General features: G+C 41.6%; 1 protein-coding gene across 1 annotated transcript in view; it reads right to left on the reverse strand.

Annotated features, from left to right (window-relative positions):
* Positions 1–6,958: 6,958 nt before the first annotated feature.
* Positions 6,959–21,784, reverse strand: part of cfap299 (cilia and flagella associated protein 299) — a 76,807-nt gene continuing 61,981 nt past the window's right edge. The window contains exons 4-6 of the mRNA XM_088335677.1: positions 19,416–19,558; positions 8,882–9,011; positions 6,959–8,014 (exon numbers count right to left, since the gene is read on the reverse strand). Of these exons, the coding sequence (XP_088191803.1) occupies positions 7,928–8,014; positions 8,882–9,011; positions 19,416–19,558 (360 nt within the window). The 3' untranslated portion in view covers positions 6,959–7,927. The remainder of the gene's footprint in view (positions 8,015–8,881; positions 9,012–19,415; positions 19,559–21,784) is intronic.

The following is a 21,784-nucleotide window of genomic DNA, read 5'->3' on the forward strand; positions in this document are numbered from 1 at the left end:
TACGCAGCTTTCAAGCTAAAAGCAATCAAGCATTCGGTTAAAGAAGGAAATAGAGCTACTGCACGTAAATTTTGCTTCGCGAGCGTGTTGTTAGCTGGTTTTTGAACAAGGGAGCGTGGGACAACGTCTATATGACAAAGTCTCTTTCCCCAATTGGGGAAGACGACAATGAAGAAGTCGTCATAAGGGGGAAGATGAGGACGGTGTTTTTTTTGGTTTGAACAATTTCATTGACACTAGTAACATCAAATAAACAATGTGACGTTTGAACAATTTTTCTCGACAATCTTAACAGCAATTAAGCATGTTCACAATTTCGTTATATATATTTTTTTGGTTTGAACAATTTTATTGACACTAGTAACATCAAATAAACAATGTGAAGTATGAACAGTTTTTCTCGACAATCTTAACAGCAATTAAGCATGTGCACAATATAGTGTTGCGAGCGTGTTGCTAGTAGCGTTTTGCTGCCCTTCACAGACACGGTTTGGGATGAAAGTTATAATATTATTATTAAAGCTTTGAAAACTCTCTCGGTGTACCGTCTTTCTTTGTAAATAGGTGTAACCATGTATAATATGTATTTGTAACTGTATATTTTTGTAATTTATTTATTTTAGAGACTTATCCTGATATGTTTTCCACAGGCGAATGAGAAAGAAGGGGCGGAGCAAACGCGGGCTGACGGGAAGTGAAGTAAAGGTGAGTCGTATTTGTGGACGCGGCGGACAATAGTGGATATATATATTTTCCCACCCTTCCTTTTGAAAATATACGCTTTTTTTTCCTTGGATTATTTTCAACGGGACCTGGACTCTGCAGGTCTGCATCAAACCTTAAGTACCGATATCATTTTCCGTTCAATTTGCCGGCTGTAGTTTTTGGACTGTGTACTTTATATTCAGTTACAATTGCGGGATGTAAAGTCGGGTTCGGGTAAATTTTGTGATTGTGTTACATGATTTAACGTGGGCGCATGCGGCTTACATACAGGTGCGGCTTGTGTAAGTACAAAAGCGGTTATACTCCTAAAATGTGGTGGCTGCGGCTTATAATCAGGTGCGCTCTATAGTCCGGAATTTACGGTATTCAGTTTATGTACCTTACTTGGGCTGATGCACCACTTCAACACCCCCCTTCTTGCAGCATTCACCAAATCTTTAGAGCCATACCCCCTTTTTAACACCCCCATACAATTCGAGAACATTCTGTCAAAATCAACTCAAACCCCAACATCTCGTGATCCAAGTTGTACAAGCCAGATGATACAAACTCAGTCAGTTTCTGGCGCAACCCCATTTCCCGTTTTGAGAATCCCTAAAATCTATGTTAGGTGCACCCCCTATCCCTACACCCTTTTGCAAACATGTGGCGCACCACCCAAACGTTCCAAAAAGTTTTTGTCCTTTTTTCCTAAAAGCGATTTCAATATTTAAAGTGCGTGTACTGTACCTTAATTTAGCCGAAATCCCTCGAGGTTCCCCATGAGGAATGGTCAAAATCTTTGAAGTCACGCCCCCTATTTTCCACCACAGTTGCTGCAACTTTTGGCAAAACACAGCAAAAATAAACTAAATCCAACCCATACAAGCCAGACAATATAGATGTCAAGTCAAGTCACATTTATTTATATAGCCCTTAATCACAAAAATGTCTCAAAAATGTCTCAAAGGACTGCACAGGATTCAAATTACACCATTACCTGATCTTAACCCAACAAACTCAAAACCTCAGCGTGAGGAAAAAAGAAACCCTGAGAAGGGGCCTCACAAGTGCTAATGACCCTTCCAGGATGACCAGGGTGGAATAGATTTAGCATTGAATTGCGGTACACAAACATAGTAAACATCAATAAAAGAGAACACTAGGTAACATGTTGAAATTTGTCCGGAAAGTGCATGACAGCAACAACGCCCCCACCTGTAAACAAGTCCAGAAAGTCCATCAACGACGGCAATGACGCAGCTACCAATCTCTGCTAGCTGGTCAATGCAGGCGTTGACATGCTTCAGGTTAGACGCTGGTCCGCTGACTCATCTCAAATTGTCTTTCTCCTTCGTATCACCACCAGCCAGGCAGTTGGAAAAAGACAGGACAATACAAAATATCAGGTGGGCATCAATCATAAACTTTTGAATAGAAGTTTGTCTTAAGTCTAGATTTAAAAAATTCCAATGAGGTTGCAGATCTTATCTCTGGAGGCAGAGCATTCCACGGCACCGGGGCCCGGATGGAGAACGCTCTCGAGCCTGCAGACTTCTTGGCTCTCGGAATCACAAGTAGACCGGCTTTTTCCAAGCGGAGGCTCCGTGCAGGAACATCGGGGGAAATCAAATCAGAGAGATAAGAGGGGAAGTCTATGCAAACATTTGTATGTTAGTAAGAGAACCTTAAAGTTACATCTTAAGCTGACTGGGAGCCTGTGCAAGTTGGCCAATGCAGGAATAATATGCTTAAACCTTTTTGTCTTAGTCAAGAGTCTAGCTGCCGCATTCTAAACCAACTGCAAACTTTTGATGCTAGACATCGGGAGGCCAGAAAGCAATACATTCCAGTAATCGAGCCGAGAAGTAATAAACGCATGAATTAGAACCTCTGCATCTGATTGGGACAGCATCGAACGAATCTTTACAATATTACAGAGGTGGGAGAAAGCGGTTCTAGTAATATTTTTCACGTGTAACTGAAACGACAGATTAGGATGAAATATAACACCCAGATTTTTGACCGAGTCACTCTGGGTGATATTACATTTGTTTAGGTTCAGGGCAGTGTTTGAAAACAACTCACGAGAATGAGCTGGACCAATAATCAACATTTCAGTTTTTTCTGGGTTAAGGCTCAAAAAATTAGGTGACATCCATCTTTGAATCTCAGTAAGGCAAGCCTCCAGATTTCTACAGCTTAACTGTCAGTTGTCTCCAGTGGCAGATACAGTTGAGTGTCATCGGCATAGCAAAGGAAACTAATATTATACTTGCGGATAATGTCACCAAGCGGAAGCATATAAATACTAAAAAAGAAGGGGGGCAAGTACAGAGCCCAGTGGAACGCCACAGGGGACATTAGAGTGTTTAGAGGTTAGATTGCCGTAATTAACACATCGCATCCTGTCTGACAGGTAGGACCTAAACCACGAGAGTACAGTTCCTGAGATACCAATGCATTCCAGACGAACAAGTAATATGTTGTGGTCGACAGTATCAAAAGCAGCACTGAGATCCAGCAGCAGTAACATGGGGCACCGGAATCTATTGCTAAGAGGAGATCATTCCCTTACTTTAGCCAGGGCTGTCTCAGTAGAGTGATTTGCCCTAAATGCTGACTGGACAGTTTCAAAGAGGTTATTTTCCGACATAAAGTCATTTAGCTGCTGTGCAACGACCTTTTCGAGTAATTTTGCAAAAAATGGCAGATTTGACAATAGCCTATAATTACTTGGGCTTTCTGGGTCAAGGTTTGGTCGCTTAAGCGTAGGTTTAATGACGGCAGACTTGAAGGGTACAGGAACAATACGTGAGGATAGCGATATATTAATAATATTTAAAACTGCTGGTCCTAAGATCCTGAACAGATCTTTCACCAGTAAAGCTGGAAACGGATCAAGCAGGCAAGTAGTTTGTTTGGCCCTCCTGACCATCTGTGTAAGACTATCAAGGGACATGCAATCTGTTGCTGGAGCAGCCCCATTTCCATTTTGGCAAATCCCCACCATCTAACTTCAGCGCACCCCTGCGCAAATATATGGCACACTGCCCAACTTCCCAAAATGATCATGTCCTTTTTTTCCCAATGCACTTTCATTATTTTCAGTTGGTGTACCTTTGTTAAGCCGATGCACTGACCTCGTGGAAGTGTCCAAAGTCTTTAAGCCACGCACCCTTTTTAACGCCACTATTTGCTGCAACTTTCGACAAAATACAGTCCATCTGAACTAAATCCGTGTTATGCAAACCAAACAATATACGCTCAATCTGTTGCTGGCGCACCCCCGCCCCCGGTTTTAGCGAATCCCCGCCGTTCACGTTAGATGTGTGTGAAAGCAGCAGCTTATTGTGGGCATTAAAGGCTCGGCGTACCTCAATGCCGTTGAGCGCGTGCATCCTGTAGTGTCGCGCTCCCGTCCGGATGAGGCGTACCCCCCCTGGCCCCCTCCTGCCGCAGCTTGCATCCCCCCAGGACTGGCGTTCTCTTCTTTCAGGGGCGCTGAGGAGGAAACGTTTCTCTGCCTTCGACATCTGATTGCAATAATTCCAACATGCGGCGTCCTCCACACACTGAACGCGTTTAGAGGACTTTTGGGGGGTGCGCGAGGACTGTTTTTGGGAGGGGGGCCAGCTGGAGCAACTCAAGAGCATCCGTCAGTGTTGTACAACAGCGGATCGACACTTAGCTTGGGGAAAGGACGCCTGAACACAATCCCCAACACCAGGGCTGTGGTGAGGAAGGCCCAGCAGCAACTCCACTTCCTCAAGGTTTTCAGGAGGAACAACCTGAAATAGAAGCTGCTGGTGTCCTTCTACAACTCCACAGTGGAAAACATTCCGGCAACCAGCATCACCGTGTGGTATGTTGGGAGTACAGCGGACAGGAAAAACCAAGAGTAATAAACACTGCCCAAAAGATCATCGGCTGCTCTCTGCTTAGTTTAGAGGACATTGCTGGCTTGTGATACCGTAGCAGAGCCATCAACATTATAAAAGACACTTTCCACCCCGGCCACTACCTCTTTGATGTATTACCGTCTGTTAGGCGCTACAGGTCCCTCAAAACTAGGACAAACAGGCTCAGAGACAGATTTTTCGCCAGGGCCATCACTACCTCGATGGAGCACACAAAACCTTATTTTTTTGGCTGCTTTTGAATAAAAAGTGAAAACATATACTATTGCACAAAACTGCAAACAGGATTAATTGTGACCAAGTTGAATTTGGGAAATGAAAGAATCCATAAGATATAATTTGCCAGCTAAACAGTGCCAAACTTGCTAGTTAACTGGTAACATCACAAACTATCACTGCCTACTGGGTTTTCAAATTGTGTTCTGTCTTCCATTCATCCGTCCATTTTCTGCGCCTCAGTAGGGTCGCGGGGCTGCCGGAGCCCATCCCAGGTATCTTCGGGCAGTGGGAAGGGAACACCCTGAACTGGTTGCCAGACAGTCGCAGGGCACACAGAGACTGACAACTCACTCGTTCATCCACACCTAGGGACAATTTGGACCAGCCAATGAACCTGACATGCATGTTTTTTGAATGTGGGAGGAAACCAGATGTACCCTGAGGAAACCCATGCAGGCACGGGAAGAATATGCAAACCCCAACAGGGAGGCTGCGATAGCTGGAATTAAATCCTGGTCCTCTGCACCATAGGGCTGCACGCTAACCACCCGGCCGCCATACCACCCATGTTGTCTTGTGTCTGTGTAAATTAAGGTATATTTTTTATCATATCTAATCGCACTTCTTTTAATTTCTAAGTTACTTTGTAAATTCTATGTTACTATAAATTCTATGTGTATATGGGGCATCTGCGACTTTCATTGACACTCTGTGTCAGAACCAAAACAAATGGTAGACCCAAACGCGTAACGTTTCACACAAAAGTTTATTGGGATATCGAGGAAAAAAACGCCAGCGATCCGGTGCTCACTGGACAGGGGGAGCAAGCAGCTCACGGGATTGGAGCGTGATCAGAATGCGGAAGTGAGTGGATTTGCCGGGGCGGGAGATCAGAGCGTGTTCAAATGGGAAAAACGGGTCGCTAGCCAGAGCGGGAGATCAGAGCGTGGTCGGTGGTCAAAAACGAGTCAATACCCGGAGACAAACAGGAAATCAGGAACAGGCGAGTAGGATACGGATGAAGACGGGACAGACGGGAGCCAGAGTCAAAGTGCTTGCCTTGCGTATGCAGAGGTTCGCTGACGGACTGACAAGGAGTGACTCTCGTACTGGGTATAAATAGGAGGGGAATTAATCAGGCAACTAGCAGCAACTGGCGCCAAACGAGTGGGCACGGGTGAGTGCATTGAGTAATCATGACAGTCTGTGTAATGCCAAAATAGGCGTTCTATTCTATTCTCATCTCATCTCACTAGCTGCACCGCTTATCCTCAGTAGGGTCACGGGGCTATTCTATTCTAAACTAACCAAGGTTCAGCTTGATAACTGATAACAGACCAAAATGACATATTTAGACTGTTCTCTGCCCCACCTGACGTCAACACACTCTTTATTGGGACTCTAATTTTGCTTGGCTGACAACTGATTAACACTTGCTAGTTAGTTGGTTAGGCATATGGTGATGAACTGGAAAAAAAACAAACGAAAATGTCCAATTAAATGTAAGCAAAAACACCACATAATTTGTCATACCAACACATTTAAAAGGACGTTTTTAAAAATGTAGACTACTTAATGCTGACCTCATGCTTGAACATAAAAAGGGGGTGCATAAAAGCAGCGGTATTCCCGTCTCCACCCCCTTTAGCCTTTGATTTGTTTAAACAATTCAGCAGAACGAGTCAGGAAGGAAGAACGAGACCAACAAGAGAAAAATGGAGACATCACCTGATGCTTCGTGCCAGGGGAGTAATATGGTTAAAATAAAGAAATAAAAAGTAAGGTGAGGTTTGTCCATTTAAAAAAAAATATTACAGGCTCAATTCTTTGCAGTTTTCTCTGAATCTTTGGAAAATTCGCTTCACAAAGAAAATTAATTTTCGGGGTACACTCTTGAAAACGCGCCAGGTTGGAAGAACAAGAGCATTAGGACAGAGGAGACAAATAGACATATCGTCCGAAGCTTTTTACCTGAAAAGTAATAGGATTAAATAAAAAGAAAAGTAGGACAACAGACCAACAGAAATGTCTGTCCAAATTGTTTTATTGTTCTGTTGGAATCTTTGAAAATTCACAATTCAAACCAAATTCATATTTTGGGGCAGAAGCTCAGAGGAGTGCACCAGAATAGGAAGACAGGACAAGATGGCGGAGACAAACCGAGACATTGTTTGATACTTACTGCCTGAAAAGTAATCCATCCATCCATTATCTACACCGCTTATCCTCAGTAGGGCCACGGGGGTGCTAGGAAGGGGACTACCTGAACTGGTTGCCAGCCAGTCGCAGGGCACACAACTCACTTGCTCATTCACACCTGGGACAATTTGCACCGGCCAATTAACTTGACATGCATGTTTTTGGAATGTGGGAAGAAACCGAAGTGCCCGGAGAAAACCAACGCAAGAACAGGGAGAACATGCAAACTCCACACAGGAAAGTTTGACCCCTTGACGTCAGAACTGTGCCGCATACACGATAACAGCTGCGTTGCCATGCTTGAAAAGTAATCCGATTTTAAAAAAATAAAATGGAAGATGACAGACCCACAAAAAAATCCATCCAAAATGTAAAGCCGTTCTTTGGGAATATTTGGAAATTTGGCGTTTCATCCATAATGTATTTTTTAGGTGCACTTTGAGCAAAAACGTTTCATGTAGCCACGCCCCCCAAAAAAGACACAAGACGTCGGACGTTTTGCTACAAAGTGACCGAAAACATTTTGTTGTTCTATTTTGTGCTACTCGACACAACAAAAAGCTGAGACACAGGAAGTACGCCTTTTTAGATTTTAATATGTGTTCCAAGAATGATCCGAGGCCAAACGCCCTCAAGAGGACATCCCGAAATTTGTGGCGGTGGCGTGCAAGCTAAGAGCTTTGATGACTTTTCCAAAAAGTTACGAGCCGAGCCCGGGGTGGGGGGGCAGCGACCAAAATAGATAATGGCGGCTAAAAAAGGGCTGAGAGATGAAAGGCCGGGAAGGACCATTATAACTTGATGATAAGCGGCTTCATGTTGTCGAGCCTCCGCCCAGATGCTGGATCTGATACCTTGCATCCGTGACTTTTTTCTCCTTCTTTTCAAACAACATGGTGGTCCAAGATGACGGCGTGCGGGTAAAGGGCCGAGTGGAAGGCGGTCCGGCGCACGTTCGGCCCGATTGGGGCCTGCAACGCCAAAAAGCAGTGAGTATTTGCTCCAAACTGGCTTTATTCTACCAAAAAAAAATATATATATTTAACACTGACTCATGTTTTACATATTGAATACATTTATTTTATAGCTAAAATTTGATTTTTACTCATATTTTATTGTATTATTTTATATTTATGTATTTTCTTTTTATCTGTTTAGTCTTTTTAATCTATTTGATCTATTTATCTAATCAAAATCTAATGAAATGAAATGATCTGCATTTATATAGCGCTTTTCAAGTCAAGACTTCCCAAAGCGCTTTACATTGTGCTTCACATTTCCCAATAACGGCCGTGCAGCCATGTGAGGCCCTAACCTGCTTATTGGGAATTAGGGGTTCAGTGTCTTACCCAAGGACACTTCGACATGTAACACGGAAGAGCCGGGATTCGAACTGCGATCTTTTGATCCCAAGACGAGCGCTTTACCTCCTGAGCCACTGCCGCTACTTTCTGATTTGCGAGTGTGTAAGTGTGTGTGTGTTTGTATGTGACCTATAGACTCCAAAACGAATTATATATATATATATATATATATATATATATATATATATATATATCCTTTTACTATTTTTTGTATTTATTTCCCACTTATTCCACATTGAACTGAATTTGATGTTTTAAAATTGGGTTTAAAACTATGATTTAGGATTTAAGTTACGGTTTTAAACCAATGTTAAGGTTTCAAACTAGGGTTTGGAACTTTTTTTTATCAAAATCAGTTGACTGATTTCTTTACGAACCCCTCGAGATAATTTTGGAGCCACATTGTTTGAGGTTGAAGCCCTATTTGACAATTTGAAACACTGATTTGTGTTAAAAAATGCTGTCCACACCCACCTTGGGGTCCACGTCCAGGACGTTTCCGTCTGTCTTCCTCCTTAAGCGAAAGGCGGGGCTCTCTTCGTAAATCACATCATAATTGGAACTGCTCGTGGAAGCTGACGCCTGATTGCTCCAGTTGTAGTAACTACAGGCAAAAAAACAAAACAAAACAAAAACAATTACTTGAACTCTAACCTGAAACCCAAAATTTAAGCCCTGACCAGTTTAAAATCTCAATTTCAAACTTTCACCCAAACTTGAAACCTTACCCCATCTTAAAACCCTAATAAAATACCCTGACACTTTTAGATACCATGTCCTGAAATTTAACTTTGAAAGCATAACACTGTTTTGAAACCCCAATTGTTTTGAAACCCCAAGTGTAAGGGTTAAACCTCGACACAATCTGAACCCCTTTTCTGTCCCTAAACCAAACATCAACTCAGTATTACAACCGTAATACAAGACCCTAACTTGCTCAATAATCTTCGCATAGCTTTAAGATTCTAACACGTGCAAAAACATGTCCTGAAACCTAACTTTAACACCCTAACTCTGTTTTGAAACCCCATTTTGAACACGTTAAAACCCCGACGTTGACCAAAACCTGTTTTTTAAAACCTCACCCTGTTTGGAAACGTTCTGAAAAATTAAACATTAAAACCCTGACACAGACTGAAAACCCTTTTATTTTAACAAACCCTAATCTTTCTTTGCACCCCTAATGTTTGGCCTGAATACCCTAAATAAAACCCTATCATGTCCTGAAACTTAACTTCAAAAGCCCAAACCCATTTTAAAAACACAAGCATTAAAACCTCACCACGCACTAAAAACCTTCCTTTCAATCCCAAATATTTTCCTAAAATATAAATTTCTAACTAGAAAGCTCAACCCAGACTTAAAACATTAATAAAAGACAATTCCACTTAGCTGACCTTGAAATTGCTGAAACAGGTCCTGCAACTTAATTTTGAAACCCCTACCCAAACCCTTATCTCCCTTGCAATTTTTGTCCGAAAATCAGACCTAAAAACCCTATTTCTGAAGGCCTAACCTCGCCCTGACCCTCCAACGTTCGAACCCTGCGTGCAAACCTTGTTAACATGTATTTGACATACGCTCGACCGGAGTTGACGTTTGCCTGAACTAGCGACCTTGCGCATGTTAGCTAAAAAATGTCGGCAGGTGGAAACGCTCCAACTTTCGAAACATTTTTTATTCGTCCTAAAATGTCCGACACATTCCGCACGGGAACGCGGAGCGGCAGACGCCAACGTGGCACCCGCACGCTAAAAACCCCACTGAGGTCGAGCGAGCGCCAAACCCCGGGTTCAGCCAGATGACATGCTAGCCGGTAAATGTTAGCCGGCATGCTACTGATTTTGAATCAGGATTAATATACCGATTATGAGTATTAAGAGAAGGTTAATAACCGATATTCAGAGCCAATATTAAAATGTTTTAACAATGCAAAAAGAAACAAAGAATATTTGTGATAAATTGAAATAAAACTTTAATAGCTCTTCAAACCCCTTGGAGTAAATAAATTAGAATTGAACATTTACTATCATGACTAGTCTTTCACTTAAACCAAATCTAACACAGCAGGAAATCAAATTAGGCTTAGCAGCAATTCGTATAACGGGTACATAAAATTTAAATAGCCCTCTCTCTCTCTCTCTCTCTCTCTCTCTCTCTCTCTCTCTCTCTCTCTCTCTCTGTTGGTAGATTGGCAAATCCACTTAAACGAAGGTGCGTCCAAACAAACTTAGACAAATTTGAAAACACTGCTTACCTTTAAAATGAAACTGTTTATGTATTTGTTCACTCTCTCTCTCTCTCTCTCGGTCCCTCTCTGTCTCTCACTCTCTTTTTTAATATTTTTATTTCTTTCTGTATTTCAATCTCTCTCTTTTTCATTCTGTCTCTAATTCCCTCTCCTTCTCTCTAAGCATTTTCTCTTCTCTTTTTTTCTCTCTCTCTCTCATTGTCTCTGTGTCTTTCTCTCTCTCTTCCTCTTCCTCTTTCTTTTTTGTTTTCTCTCTGTCTCTTTCTCTATCTCTCTCTCCTCCTCCCTCGGTCGGTAGAGCGGCAAGTCCACTTTAATGAAAGTGCGCCCAAAAAACATTGTCTAATTTGAAAACACTGCTTACCTTTACAATAAAATTGTTTTCCATTTGTTCTCTCTCTCTCTTTCTTTACCGTCTTTATCCCTCACGCTCTTCCTCTATTTGTACTTCTCTTATACTCTCTCCCTCTACTGCTCTCTCTCTCTCTCTCTCTCTCTCTCTCTCTCTCTCTCTCTCTCTCTCTCTCTCTCGCTCTCTCCATCTCTCTCTCTCTGTCTCTTTTTCTCTCTCTCTCGTTTTCTCTCTCTCTGTCGGTAAATCAGCAAGTCCATTAAAAAAGGCACGCCCCCAAAAAACAAAACATCGACTTTTTTAAAATGCTGCTTACCTTTAAGATGAAACTGTTTTATATTAGTTTTCTCTCTCTCTCTCTCTCTCTTTCGCTCTATCTCTCTCTCTCTCAAGCCAATCTACTGAAGGCCACTCCCCCCAAAAAAAAAAGGTGTGACACCACCATATTTTCCAGGCTATAAGTCTCTCCAGAGTATAAGTCGCACGAGCCCAAAAATGCATAATTAAGAAGAAAAAATAAGTATAAGTCGCACTCGGAGTATAAGTCGCATTTATTGGATTTATTTAAGTTTATTTGTTTAAATCCAACACCATAAACAAACATGTTATCTTGAAAAGGCGATTTAAAATTTGAATGAAATAGAGAACGCATATCTTAGACACGCTCGTCAGCAACATCATAATATATGATAAAGAGTTTTTCAGACGACTCTAGCATAAAGAACAAAGTATAATCTTTGTTCAAAATCACAAATCCAATCAAATATTTATCCTCTGTGTCACTTTTACCGGTAAACAACTCCCCTAACTCGGGAGGAAGACAATGCGCCGGCTTCCTCTTCCCACTTCTACGTCGCGGTCAAGGATTAAAGGATCAACACAGGCCTAGAGTGCCCTCTTGTGGTTTAGCGTGAAAATAACACGTGAAGTGATACGCGGTACCGGTAATAAAAAATGAAAACTTAATGATATATTGTGTTAATTATTTCACATCTAAGTCTCACGGGAGTCGCACCACGGCCAAACCATGAAAAAAATTGCGACTTATTGTCCAGATGTACGATTCTTCACAGATTTTCACTTTTCGCGTGTGAGATTCTGGTTCCTATTAAATGTAAAAAAACGAGGGATTTCTGTATTTTTTACATATATAGGAAGAAAAATAGTTTTAAAATAGAAAAACAAATCAACAATCTCTCCCAATTGTGTGAAAATCTATGTATTATTTTTAGGGTTGAAGTGGAGCAAACTAATTGAGGACTCTCAAAGGGGGTCGTCGTATTGGAAGCATTGTGTTCGGGAGCCAACCCGGACAAGCTTGTAATTTCAGGCAAGGGCGTGCTGGCTCAGCATTCCACTTCCTTGCCATGTTTTCAAATTCAGTTTAAGCTTTCTCAGAGTTTTGAATTCGCTCAAGCGAGTGTGAAAAGGAGCTTTTTCTTTTTTATCTTGTCTACATTCATTGACGTTGCTTTTGTATGTCGATTTTCTAAACAGATTCTTATTGGGGTCACTTAAAGTGAAGAAAATAAGTATTTGAACACGCTGCTTTTTTGCTATTTCTCCCACGTAGAATGCATGGAGGGGAGTGAAATTTTCATCATCAGTTCATGTCCACTGTGAGAGGGATAAACTCTCCAGAAATCACAATGCATGATTTTTTTAACAATTTATTTGTGCAATAAAGCTGCAAAAAAGTATTTAGACACCTGAGAAAAATGAATGTTAATATTTGGTTCAGTAGCCTTTGTCTGCTATTACTGAGGTCACTCGTTTCCTGTAGTCTTTCACCAGGTTTGCACACACTGCAGGAGTGACCTGGCCCACTCCTCCACACAGATTTTCTCTAGATCAGTCAGGTTTCTGGGCTGTCACTGAGAAACACTGACTTTGAGCTCCCGCCAAAGATTTTCAATTGGGTTCAGGTCTGGAGACTTGCTGGGCCATGCTAGAACCTTGATATGCTTCTTACAGAGCCACTCCTCGGTTTTCCTGGCTGCGTGCTTCGGGTTGTTGTTGTTTTGGAAGGCCCAACAACGACCCATCTTCAATGCTCTGACTGAGGGAAGGAGGTTGTTCCCCAAAATCTCACAATACACAGCCCCAGTCATCCTCTCTTTTATGCCATGCACTCGTCCTGTCCTATGTGCAGAAAAACACCACCAAAGCACCCCCATACTTCACAGTAGGGATGGTGTTCTTCGGATTGTACTCTTCATTCTTCTTCCTCCAAACACGCTTAGTGGAATTATGACCAAAAAGTTCTATTCTGACCACAAAACCTTTTCCCGTGACTCCTCTGTATCATATGCAAACTTAAGATGGGCCTTGACATGTGCTGGTTTAAGCAGGGGAACCTTTCGTGCCATGCATAATTTCAAATCATGACGTCTTAGTAACCTTGGAAACAGTAGTCCCTGCTCTTTTCAGGTAATTGACGAACTCCTGTCATGTAGTTCCGGGCCGATTCCTCACCTTTCTAAGAATCATTGAGACTCTACGAGGTGATATATTGCATGGGGCTCCACCCCGATTGAGATTGACCGTCATGTTTAGCTTCTTCCATTTTCTAATGATTGCTCCAACAGTGGACCTTTTTTCACCAAGCTGCTTGGCAATTGCTCTGTAGCCCTTTCCAGCCTTGTAACCGTGTAGAGATTTGTCTCTGATGTCTTTGGTCAGCTCTTTGGTCTTCGCCATGTTACAAGTTAAAGTCTTACTGATTGTATTGGGTGGACTGGTGTTTTTATGCAGCCAACAACCTCAAACAGGTGCATCTGATTCAGACCCCTCCGTGATTTCTAAGTGGGAGAAATAGCAAAATGGCAGAGTGTTCAAATACTTATTTTCTTCCCTGTATATGACAATTTACCATATTTTCAGGGCCATGAGACACACATGAAAGTATCAGATTATCTTCAAATTGTGCAGAGCGCCCGGTGTCTCATGTAAAGAAGCGTATGAAAGGTAGGCTGCCCGCCCCGAGACTGGGAGGTCACAGGTCGAGCCTCGGCCGAATCATGTCTAACACTGACAACATTTTTGGGTAAAATCCGATGTCTTTGTAAGATCGTTCACATTTCCGACTAAATGAGACTTCTATGCGACCTCCTGTGACTTTAAAGGGTCTCTTTCTTTAACACCACTAGCTTCAGAGTTGTGCAGAAGAATACACATAAACGTCACACGCAATGCATTATTGCGGAAGTACTCATGGATGCTAACGGTGTAGCGTAGTTAGTGATTTGAAAGTTATTCTGCTACTGGAGGCTGAAGAGAGTTGTCCCCACAAGTATTAATCAATGTCCAAAACCTCACCTTTTCCATATGTCTACGGAAGACAATGGAAACTGAGCAGCCGCGAGAGATGTGACTAAATTTGGCTCCCCTGCAAAATCTGATTCCCCTTCGCATGAACGGGAACTATGCTTCCTACGGAACGTGTGTTGCGATCGTAGTGTCTGTAATGTGTTCATGAAAGAATACTGTTTGGCGATCGTAATTTACATAATGTGTTTATGAAGACATATGCAAACGTCACCAACACCAAAGCGCTGAGAAGGACATTCCGATGTCTCGCCTCGTGTTCTTTTCCGGTACAGGACCGAGTATCCGGACTTTGAAAAAAATAGAGCTGGAGAGAATCAATGCACTTGAGCACATTTATTACTAAGTTTCAAAATAAAGATAAAATCAAAGTGCACTCCGGACCAATTGATGGACATGTGTTCTTCCACCAAAGGCATGCAAGAATGTTTTGGCCCCTCTCGTAAAGTGAAAAAGTTGTACATGGAGCATTGCAGACACTCAGAATTCAGACCTCGCATTACAATGCAAAAAAACAGGAACTCCCTGTACAAGATGAGTACTGCACATTGCTGAGTCTTCAAGGTTATGTGATAAGGCCATTGCTTGAAAGTACACTGATCAGTCTACTTCACTGAAATATGTGGATAAATATGATGTGCATTCACAACAACGTAAATGAATAATGTGATTATTAAAGTAAATAGGTGATGATTAAATAATACACTTAATATAGCTAGAAAACTCATGTGATAGTGACATTCTCAGTGACCTCATTTCATAATCTAACCATGCAAAAGTGAGTCCGATTTAAGCGGATCAGTAGGCAGCAGTGTATGTGTTTAATACGGTAATAGAACTAGCTACGGAGACTGCGCCTTTTAACAAGATGGTCTTGGAAACACAGTAGCTGTCATATTAAAAAGCATTTTAATTTTTTTTCCTTTTATGCAATGTTTACAACCCAGTATGGGGACTTATTAATGGAATTGTCTTGATTTTAAAAAAAGGGTTTTCCATTAATTTTTGTGTACCACATAGGGCTGTACGATTCGGAAAAAAAAAAACGTATTGCGATTTTCAGACCAGTATTGCAACTTCGATGCGATTTTTGATTTTAAAAGACAAGTGCATTTTCTGTGCTAATTTTGTTTTTGCAAGTACTTAAACCTCCTGTTGTCTTCAGGGCTGTGTTGTTAAAAAGCCAGGAAAATCCCTTTGAGTTATGTTTTATTTAACTTTGAATTTTTCATGTAAGCTGTATAAATAAAAGTACAAAAATGGCCCTTGAAATGAAGACCACACCAGGGTTAATCATATTGACAAGCTTTATTTGTAAGGCGCCTGCGTCATAGTATACCGCCACACTCCCAATTTCAACAGAGAATTTACACAATGCTGTCATAAGCAGGTTTTAGTAACAAAGTAGCCGTTTTTATGGAGGGTTTTTGATTCTTGTCATGACAATTAGGGATATCATTATTTAAGTTTTGTTCTTCAGGCCTGAAGAGAGAGAGAGAGAGAGAGAGAGAGAGAGAGAGAGAGAGAGAAGAGAGAGAGAGAGAGAGAGAGAGAGAGGGAGGGAGGGGCAGATGGCGAGAGTTAAAGAGAAGAGCAAAGAGAGGAAGAGCATGAGGGATAAAGAAGGTGAAGAAATAGATAGATAGATAGAGGGAGAGAGAGAGAGAGAAAGAGAGAGAGAGAGAGCGAGAGAGAGGCAGAAGGAGAGTTAAAGGAAAGTAGAATGAGAGGAAGAGCATGACGGATTGAGAAGGTAAAGAGCAAGAGAAAGAGAGAGAGAGCAGTAGAGAGAGAGAGAGAGAGAGAGAGGCAGAAGGAGAGAGTTAAAGGAAAGTAGAATGAGAGGAAGAGCATGACGGATTGAGAAGGTAAAGAGTGAGAGAAAAAGAGAGAGAGATAGAGAGAGAGAGAGGCAGAGGGAGACAGTTAAAGGGAAGTAGAAAGAAATGAAGCGCGTGAGGGAAAAAGAAGTCAAGAGCGAGAGAGAAAGAGAGAAAGAGAGAGGAGTCACGTGGTGCATCATTCTCCACAGGATAGGCCATAGTGATTTTGATGGTAGGCTAATATAGCTAATATAGTTGCATTCATTATAAGACTTACACTGTACATGGGTTTTGTTTTTTTGCGTCTCTAGACAAATTTTCTTTTTTTGGTCCAATATGCCTCTTTCAACACTTTGAGTTGCCGACCCCTAGTATAGGTTGTTATGTTCCTCGTGAAAATATATTTTGATCTTCTATAGAAGTAGTAGCACAACTGGGTCGTGTCTCCTCTCCACCTCTTCGTAATGCGTGCGTGGTACTGGAGAGCTCGGCCATTGTCAGTTGCATGGCTATTGGTATTGTGATTGAATGGGCAAGTACATTAAGATTTGTTTTGTTTATACAAGGTTTTTTTGGGGGGGTTGCAATCCTGCGAGGGTTAGGCGTTAGGGTTAGGGGTTAGAGGTTAGGCGTTAGGGGTTCGGGTTAGGGGTTAGGCGGTTAGGGGATTAGGGTTAGGGTTAGGGTTAAGGTTAGGGTTAGGGCTAGGGGTTAAATGTTAGGTGCTAGAGTTAGGGTTAAGGTTAGTGATAGGGGTTAGTGTTAGGGTTAGGCAATTCAATCAAGATTAACTGTTCATCAATAAGATTGACAGCTTCCCAACCAAGTCAACACACAAGTTTCTTATTCAGGTTACTGCTTGAACTAGACATACACAAAATGTAGTCTAGTTTTTTAAGTGTTCTTACTTCAGCAAATCTTCACTGCCATAAATTTCCTTCATGACCTCTGCAGCTGCAATTGGCCAAATGTTACGTTTGCCTGATTTTTGTATTTACAATTATGCTAGCTAATAATGTGTATAGCTAAGATAAAGCCACTAGATTTCGAACAAATTATATATTTTTCTTTGCCAAGGAATGTGTGTCTTTCAGTATAATGTTTGGAAGCTATTTTGTATCCCTATTTGAAACAATTTAAACGAGAAAATCGTACTTTGACTTGACGACAAGGTAGATTTAATTTTTGACGAATGACTCTGCCCCAATCACAGGTTTCCAGCGGCGGCTCTTAAAATGTGGGCAGGTTTATTTAGCGATGGCAGCCGTTCTTGGGTTTCGGGCTCTTATTAGCCGCAGCTTAGCTTTAGGGCGACGCCAAATTGGAAGCAGAACACGTGCTGACCTTTCGGGCCGCGAAGGGAAATCGGCGGCGGCGGTGAGGTAACGGCCTCACGCTGGGACGCTAGCGAGCGCTCCTTGGCTTTTACGGCCTCAAACAAGCGTGAACTCGCCGTGAACTCGCACGGGACTCCATTAAAAGAACGCGGCCGCGCACCGGCTTCGAGTTTCCGAGGAAGGTTTCAAGGAAGCTTTATGCTTTCCAACAAGGCAGGATTGGGTTCCAAGACGTGACACTAGGCCCCCGGGATACGACGTCCCCGCATTACAACGTTTTGACTTTTTGGTGCGGAATAAGATGGTTTTTCTGCCTTTTTCCCAACCATACTACAGATAAAATATGTCAGTGCATATGACGAGTTACATCTATAAAATGCCTGTCTGCTATTGGTCCACGCCATTCAAAACACTAGTCTGCTGTCGTCATGCATCAGGAGGACACCGGTATTGTATTTGCTGAATTACTTCCCACAATGTATTTCTCTCCATTCAGGTCAGAATCTCGGGTGCTGTGTAAATTAAGTCAGCGATGCAATAGAATTTTATTGAAATGTCCTTATTGTCATTGATTTTAACGTGAGACATTGTATGAAACGAGATTAGACATGGCACTCCAGGGTATAAAACTCAATTAAGAGTTGGAAGAGAAACAGGATAATATACATATGTATATATATATATACATATATATATATATATATATATATATATATATATATATATATATATATATCATCTCATTAGCTACACCGCTTATCCTCAGTAGGGTCACGGGGGTGCTGGAGCCCATCCCAGCAATCATTGGGCAATGGGCAGGGGACACCCTGAACTGGTTGCCAGCCAATCGCAGGGCACACAGGGACAGACAACTCGCTCGCTCATTCACACCTGGGGACAATTTGGACCAGCCAATCCACCTGAAATGCATGTCTTTGGAATGTGGGAGAAAACCGGAGTGCACGGAGGAAACCCACGCAAGCACGGGGAGAACATACAAACTCCGCACAATTCACAAAATATATATTTTCACAGTTTCATTTAGCTACAACAGAAAGAGAAAAAAAAACAGTCGCAATAAAGTATTTTTCTACTGTATTCAAGACCTTCAGTGATGCTAAAGGGAGAATCCCAGTTTTTCTACTGTTTTCTTCTCTAACCATTCATGTAAGCCAATCAGTTGCAGGATATGGCGAGTTACTATTGTTGTTGTTAGATGTTCCATGTAAAGCACCTTCTTGCAATATTTTACTGATCTTGTTAGAAGCTTCTCCTGCTAACCGCTAAAGCCAGCCACTTACAACAGCTATGACTAACTCCTCCTATCGGCTTTTTTCCAGCTTGCTCTGTCTTGTTGTCGCTGGGGGGGATTAAGAGTAGCTTTCGTGTCCTGTCACTAGATAAAATTCATCCTTACTTGAGAAAATCTAGAATTAGTTTGGGAAATCCATCCCAATTTTCCATCAGGTTTTCGTAGTGTGTCTCCTTCTAATGTGTATGCTTACAGCTCCACTCTAAGCTATAACTACCTCTAGTGGTGAATTATAGAACATCCATTCATCCATCCATCCATTATCTGCACCGCTTATCCTCACGAGGGTCGCGGGGATGCTGGAGCCCATCTCAGCTGTCTTCGGGCAGCGGGCAGGGGACACCCTGAACTGGTTGAATTATAGAACATTAAAAGTTTATATGGTCACAAGGGAGCAGTCCATTCATGACCTGTTTACACACTGTCACTTTAAGCTTTAGATATTTAATGTGTTTTTCAAAGTAGGGTTTACTATTAGGGTGTCAAGTATCACTTTTGGTCATTATTTTAAAAGCTCGATGCAGAGGTGGCAAACTAAGACACCCATCCGTGTCCCCAAAGACCTCAACTAGGCCCAAAACCGGCCCCAGTCTGAAGGAGACTCACCATAAATCCCAAGGTCCTGGCACCAGTTTCTTCCTCCCTCTGAAATACGGCGCAAAATCCTGTGTCTGCAATCTGTGGGCGTAGTCCATGTAGCCAGAAACTTCTTGTCCGTCGGCGTTGGCGGCCCGGATGAAAATCAATGACTGCCCACAATAACACACAAGGGAGAAAAGATGATTAAAGAAGAGAGAAAACAAATGGGGGAATGTGGAAGTAGAATAAAATACACAAAGAAGAATACTAAAATAAAGACAGAAATAAAAGAAAATATCAATGAAAACCACAACAAAAATAAATCGAGGTTAAAACCGAAAGAAAGACAAGAAAGATGGTACAAAGTTTTCACTTTCTAGTGTGTAATCCAATGTTTTTTGGCCTCTCGCTGCAGCATAGTCTTCACTAAACAACGTCAACAACCAACTATTATGTGTGGCTAGGATGATTTATGTCTCTAAGATGTCCACTATTGGCAGATGTCATATCAAATGCTGCTCTGCTATTGGTTTGTGTCACGTCTTCATTAAATTGCTGAAATGCTATCGGCTGAACTACCTCTCACAATGCCATTCTATGAATTCAGTACAGAATCTTTGTAAAGATTTTGCGAGTACGGTAATCCAATACTTTATTTTTTGTATTGTAGTTATTGTCTATTGAGAAGGAAAAAGATGTGGGAAAAAATGCCTGCAACTATCAAGAAATACGACCAATGCACACCTGCTATTTACCATGACTGTAAACAATCGCCAATTGATTGGAACAGTTACTAGGAATGAGGAGCCAATAAAAGCAAAAAAGTCTTGTTAGGGCAAGACAAACCTCGCAAGTGGAAGTTTTCAAGTTTTAATTCTAATTTGCTGGCTTCTCCCACTCTTGCATCCACCTGCTACTCCACTCTACCGGCATAATTCACGTGACACCGAAGGTAAACAAAATTTCGATTTTCCTTGACATGTATGTTTTATAATTTTATTCAACCCCTTAAAGTTCCGACGGCCAGCCGTCTGTACGATGTCACTAGTCACTATAATACATTATGCCACATAACATTTGAAAGCTAAAACTCTTGGGATTCAACTTGTACTAACCATTTACCTATCACAGTAACACCACTATCAGTCTGAAACAAGATACCCAAAAACTACAAAGCTGGTATAGCTCACCAATAAATCCCCTGGTAACGAGATGATTGAGATGATTCTCTGCAAACATGGACTCGCTACATACAGGAACGTCCAATGAGTCCAACCGTGTAAAATATTTACTCGAAAAACACACCACAATGTAAACAAAAAAAAAAGGGAGAAAAAAAAACGGAGATCGCATCCTTTACCTGTGAATACCTTTAGCTAGTATTACCCAGTTCAATTGATGATGGACACATTGGTTAGCCAATGAAACTCTGAAAAGAAGGATACGCAGATGTTCGTATTGTATTCAAATTGGACCCCAAACGCAACTCCTGATTCATTGTTACCCCCCATTGATACGCGCAAGTGTGCACAAACATTAAATGACTTCTGGAAAGAGAAGTCAAACATTTACATCTCTTTAACAATTGGCTATAGTATAAAACACAGTTGCAAAGTTTTTAGTGCTGTAAACTGGTTGTCTCCAATTTTGGAAACGCCTAAACCTACCCTTATAATAATGTGTAAAATACAATAGTTAGTTTTTCAGGTTGTGATGAAATTTGACAAGGTATCAAGTAAGGCTTCAAGCTATTGTCTCACAATTTTTTCAGCTAAGATGATGAGACCAAAACCGTCCATATTGCTCAAATGGTTCAATTTACTTTGGGTACGTCTCGAATTGGGATTTTACAGGAACGTTAGGGGTTATACACCACCTTTACACACCACCTTTACATAGCACTTACTATGTGCAATATTGTTATGCTGTTTTATTATCTGGGGTAGAGGGGGTTCTAAGCTAATTAGCATCGTTTTTTTAATCATCGCTATATGTCAATTACACTTTACGACCCACTTCAGAATGGATCCTGGCCCTGGGTGTCTACTGTATTTCTTTTTCACTTTTTTTGCAATTTCAAACGGAACAGTCCTCAGACTAAAGATGTAAGAGGATCATTCCTAGGCCGCGTTTTGTTTTCCGTGAGACTTTTCAAGACGCGAGCGTCCGTCTATTGTCTGTCCGGGGATTGTGGGGGAGTTCTGCAGGTCTAGTGGGGATGTTTTCTTATTTAACGCATTCTCCTCTTTTAAAGCCGAAACACAATATACCGAAGCATTAAAAATAGAAGGCTAGGGTTTAAAAATAACCCTACATCAAATGGGGTGCGTGTTCAACCCAGAATTTTTGGTGGGAATGTTTGTGGACGTTTTGGAGAAAATTCGGTGGAAGGTGCT

The sequence above is a fragment of the Urocampus carinirostris genome, chromosome 5 (assembly GCF_059441175.1).
Source record: "Urocampus carinirostris isolate Australia breed hairy pipefish chromosome 5, RoL_Ucar_1.0, whole genome shotgun sequence".
Classification (NCBI taxonomy): Eukaryota; Metazoa; Chordata; class Actinopteri; order Syngnathiformes; family Syngnathidae; genus Urocampus; species Urocampus carinirostris.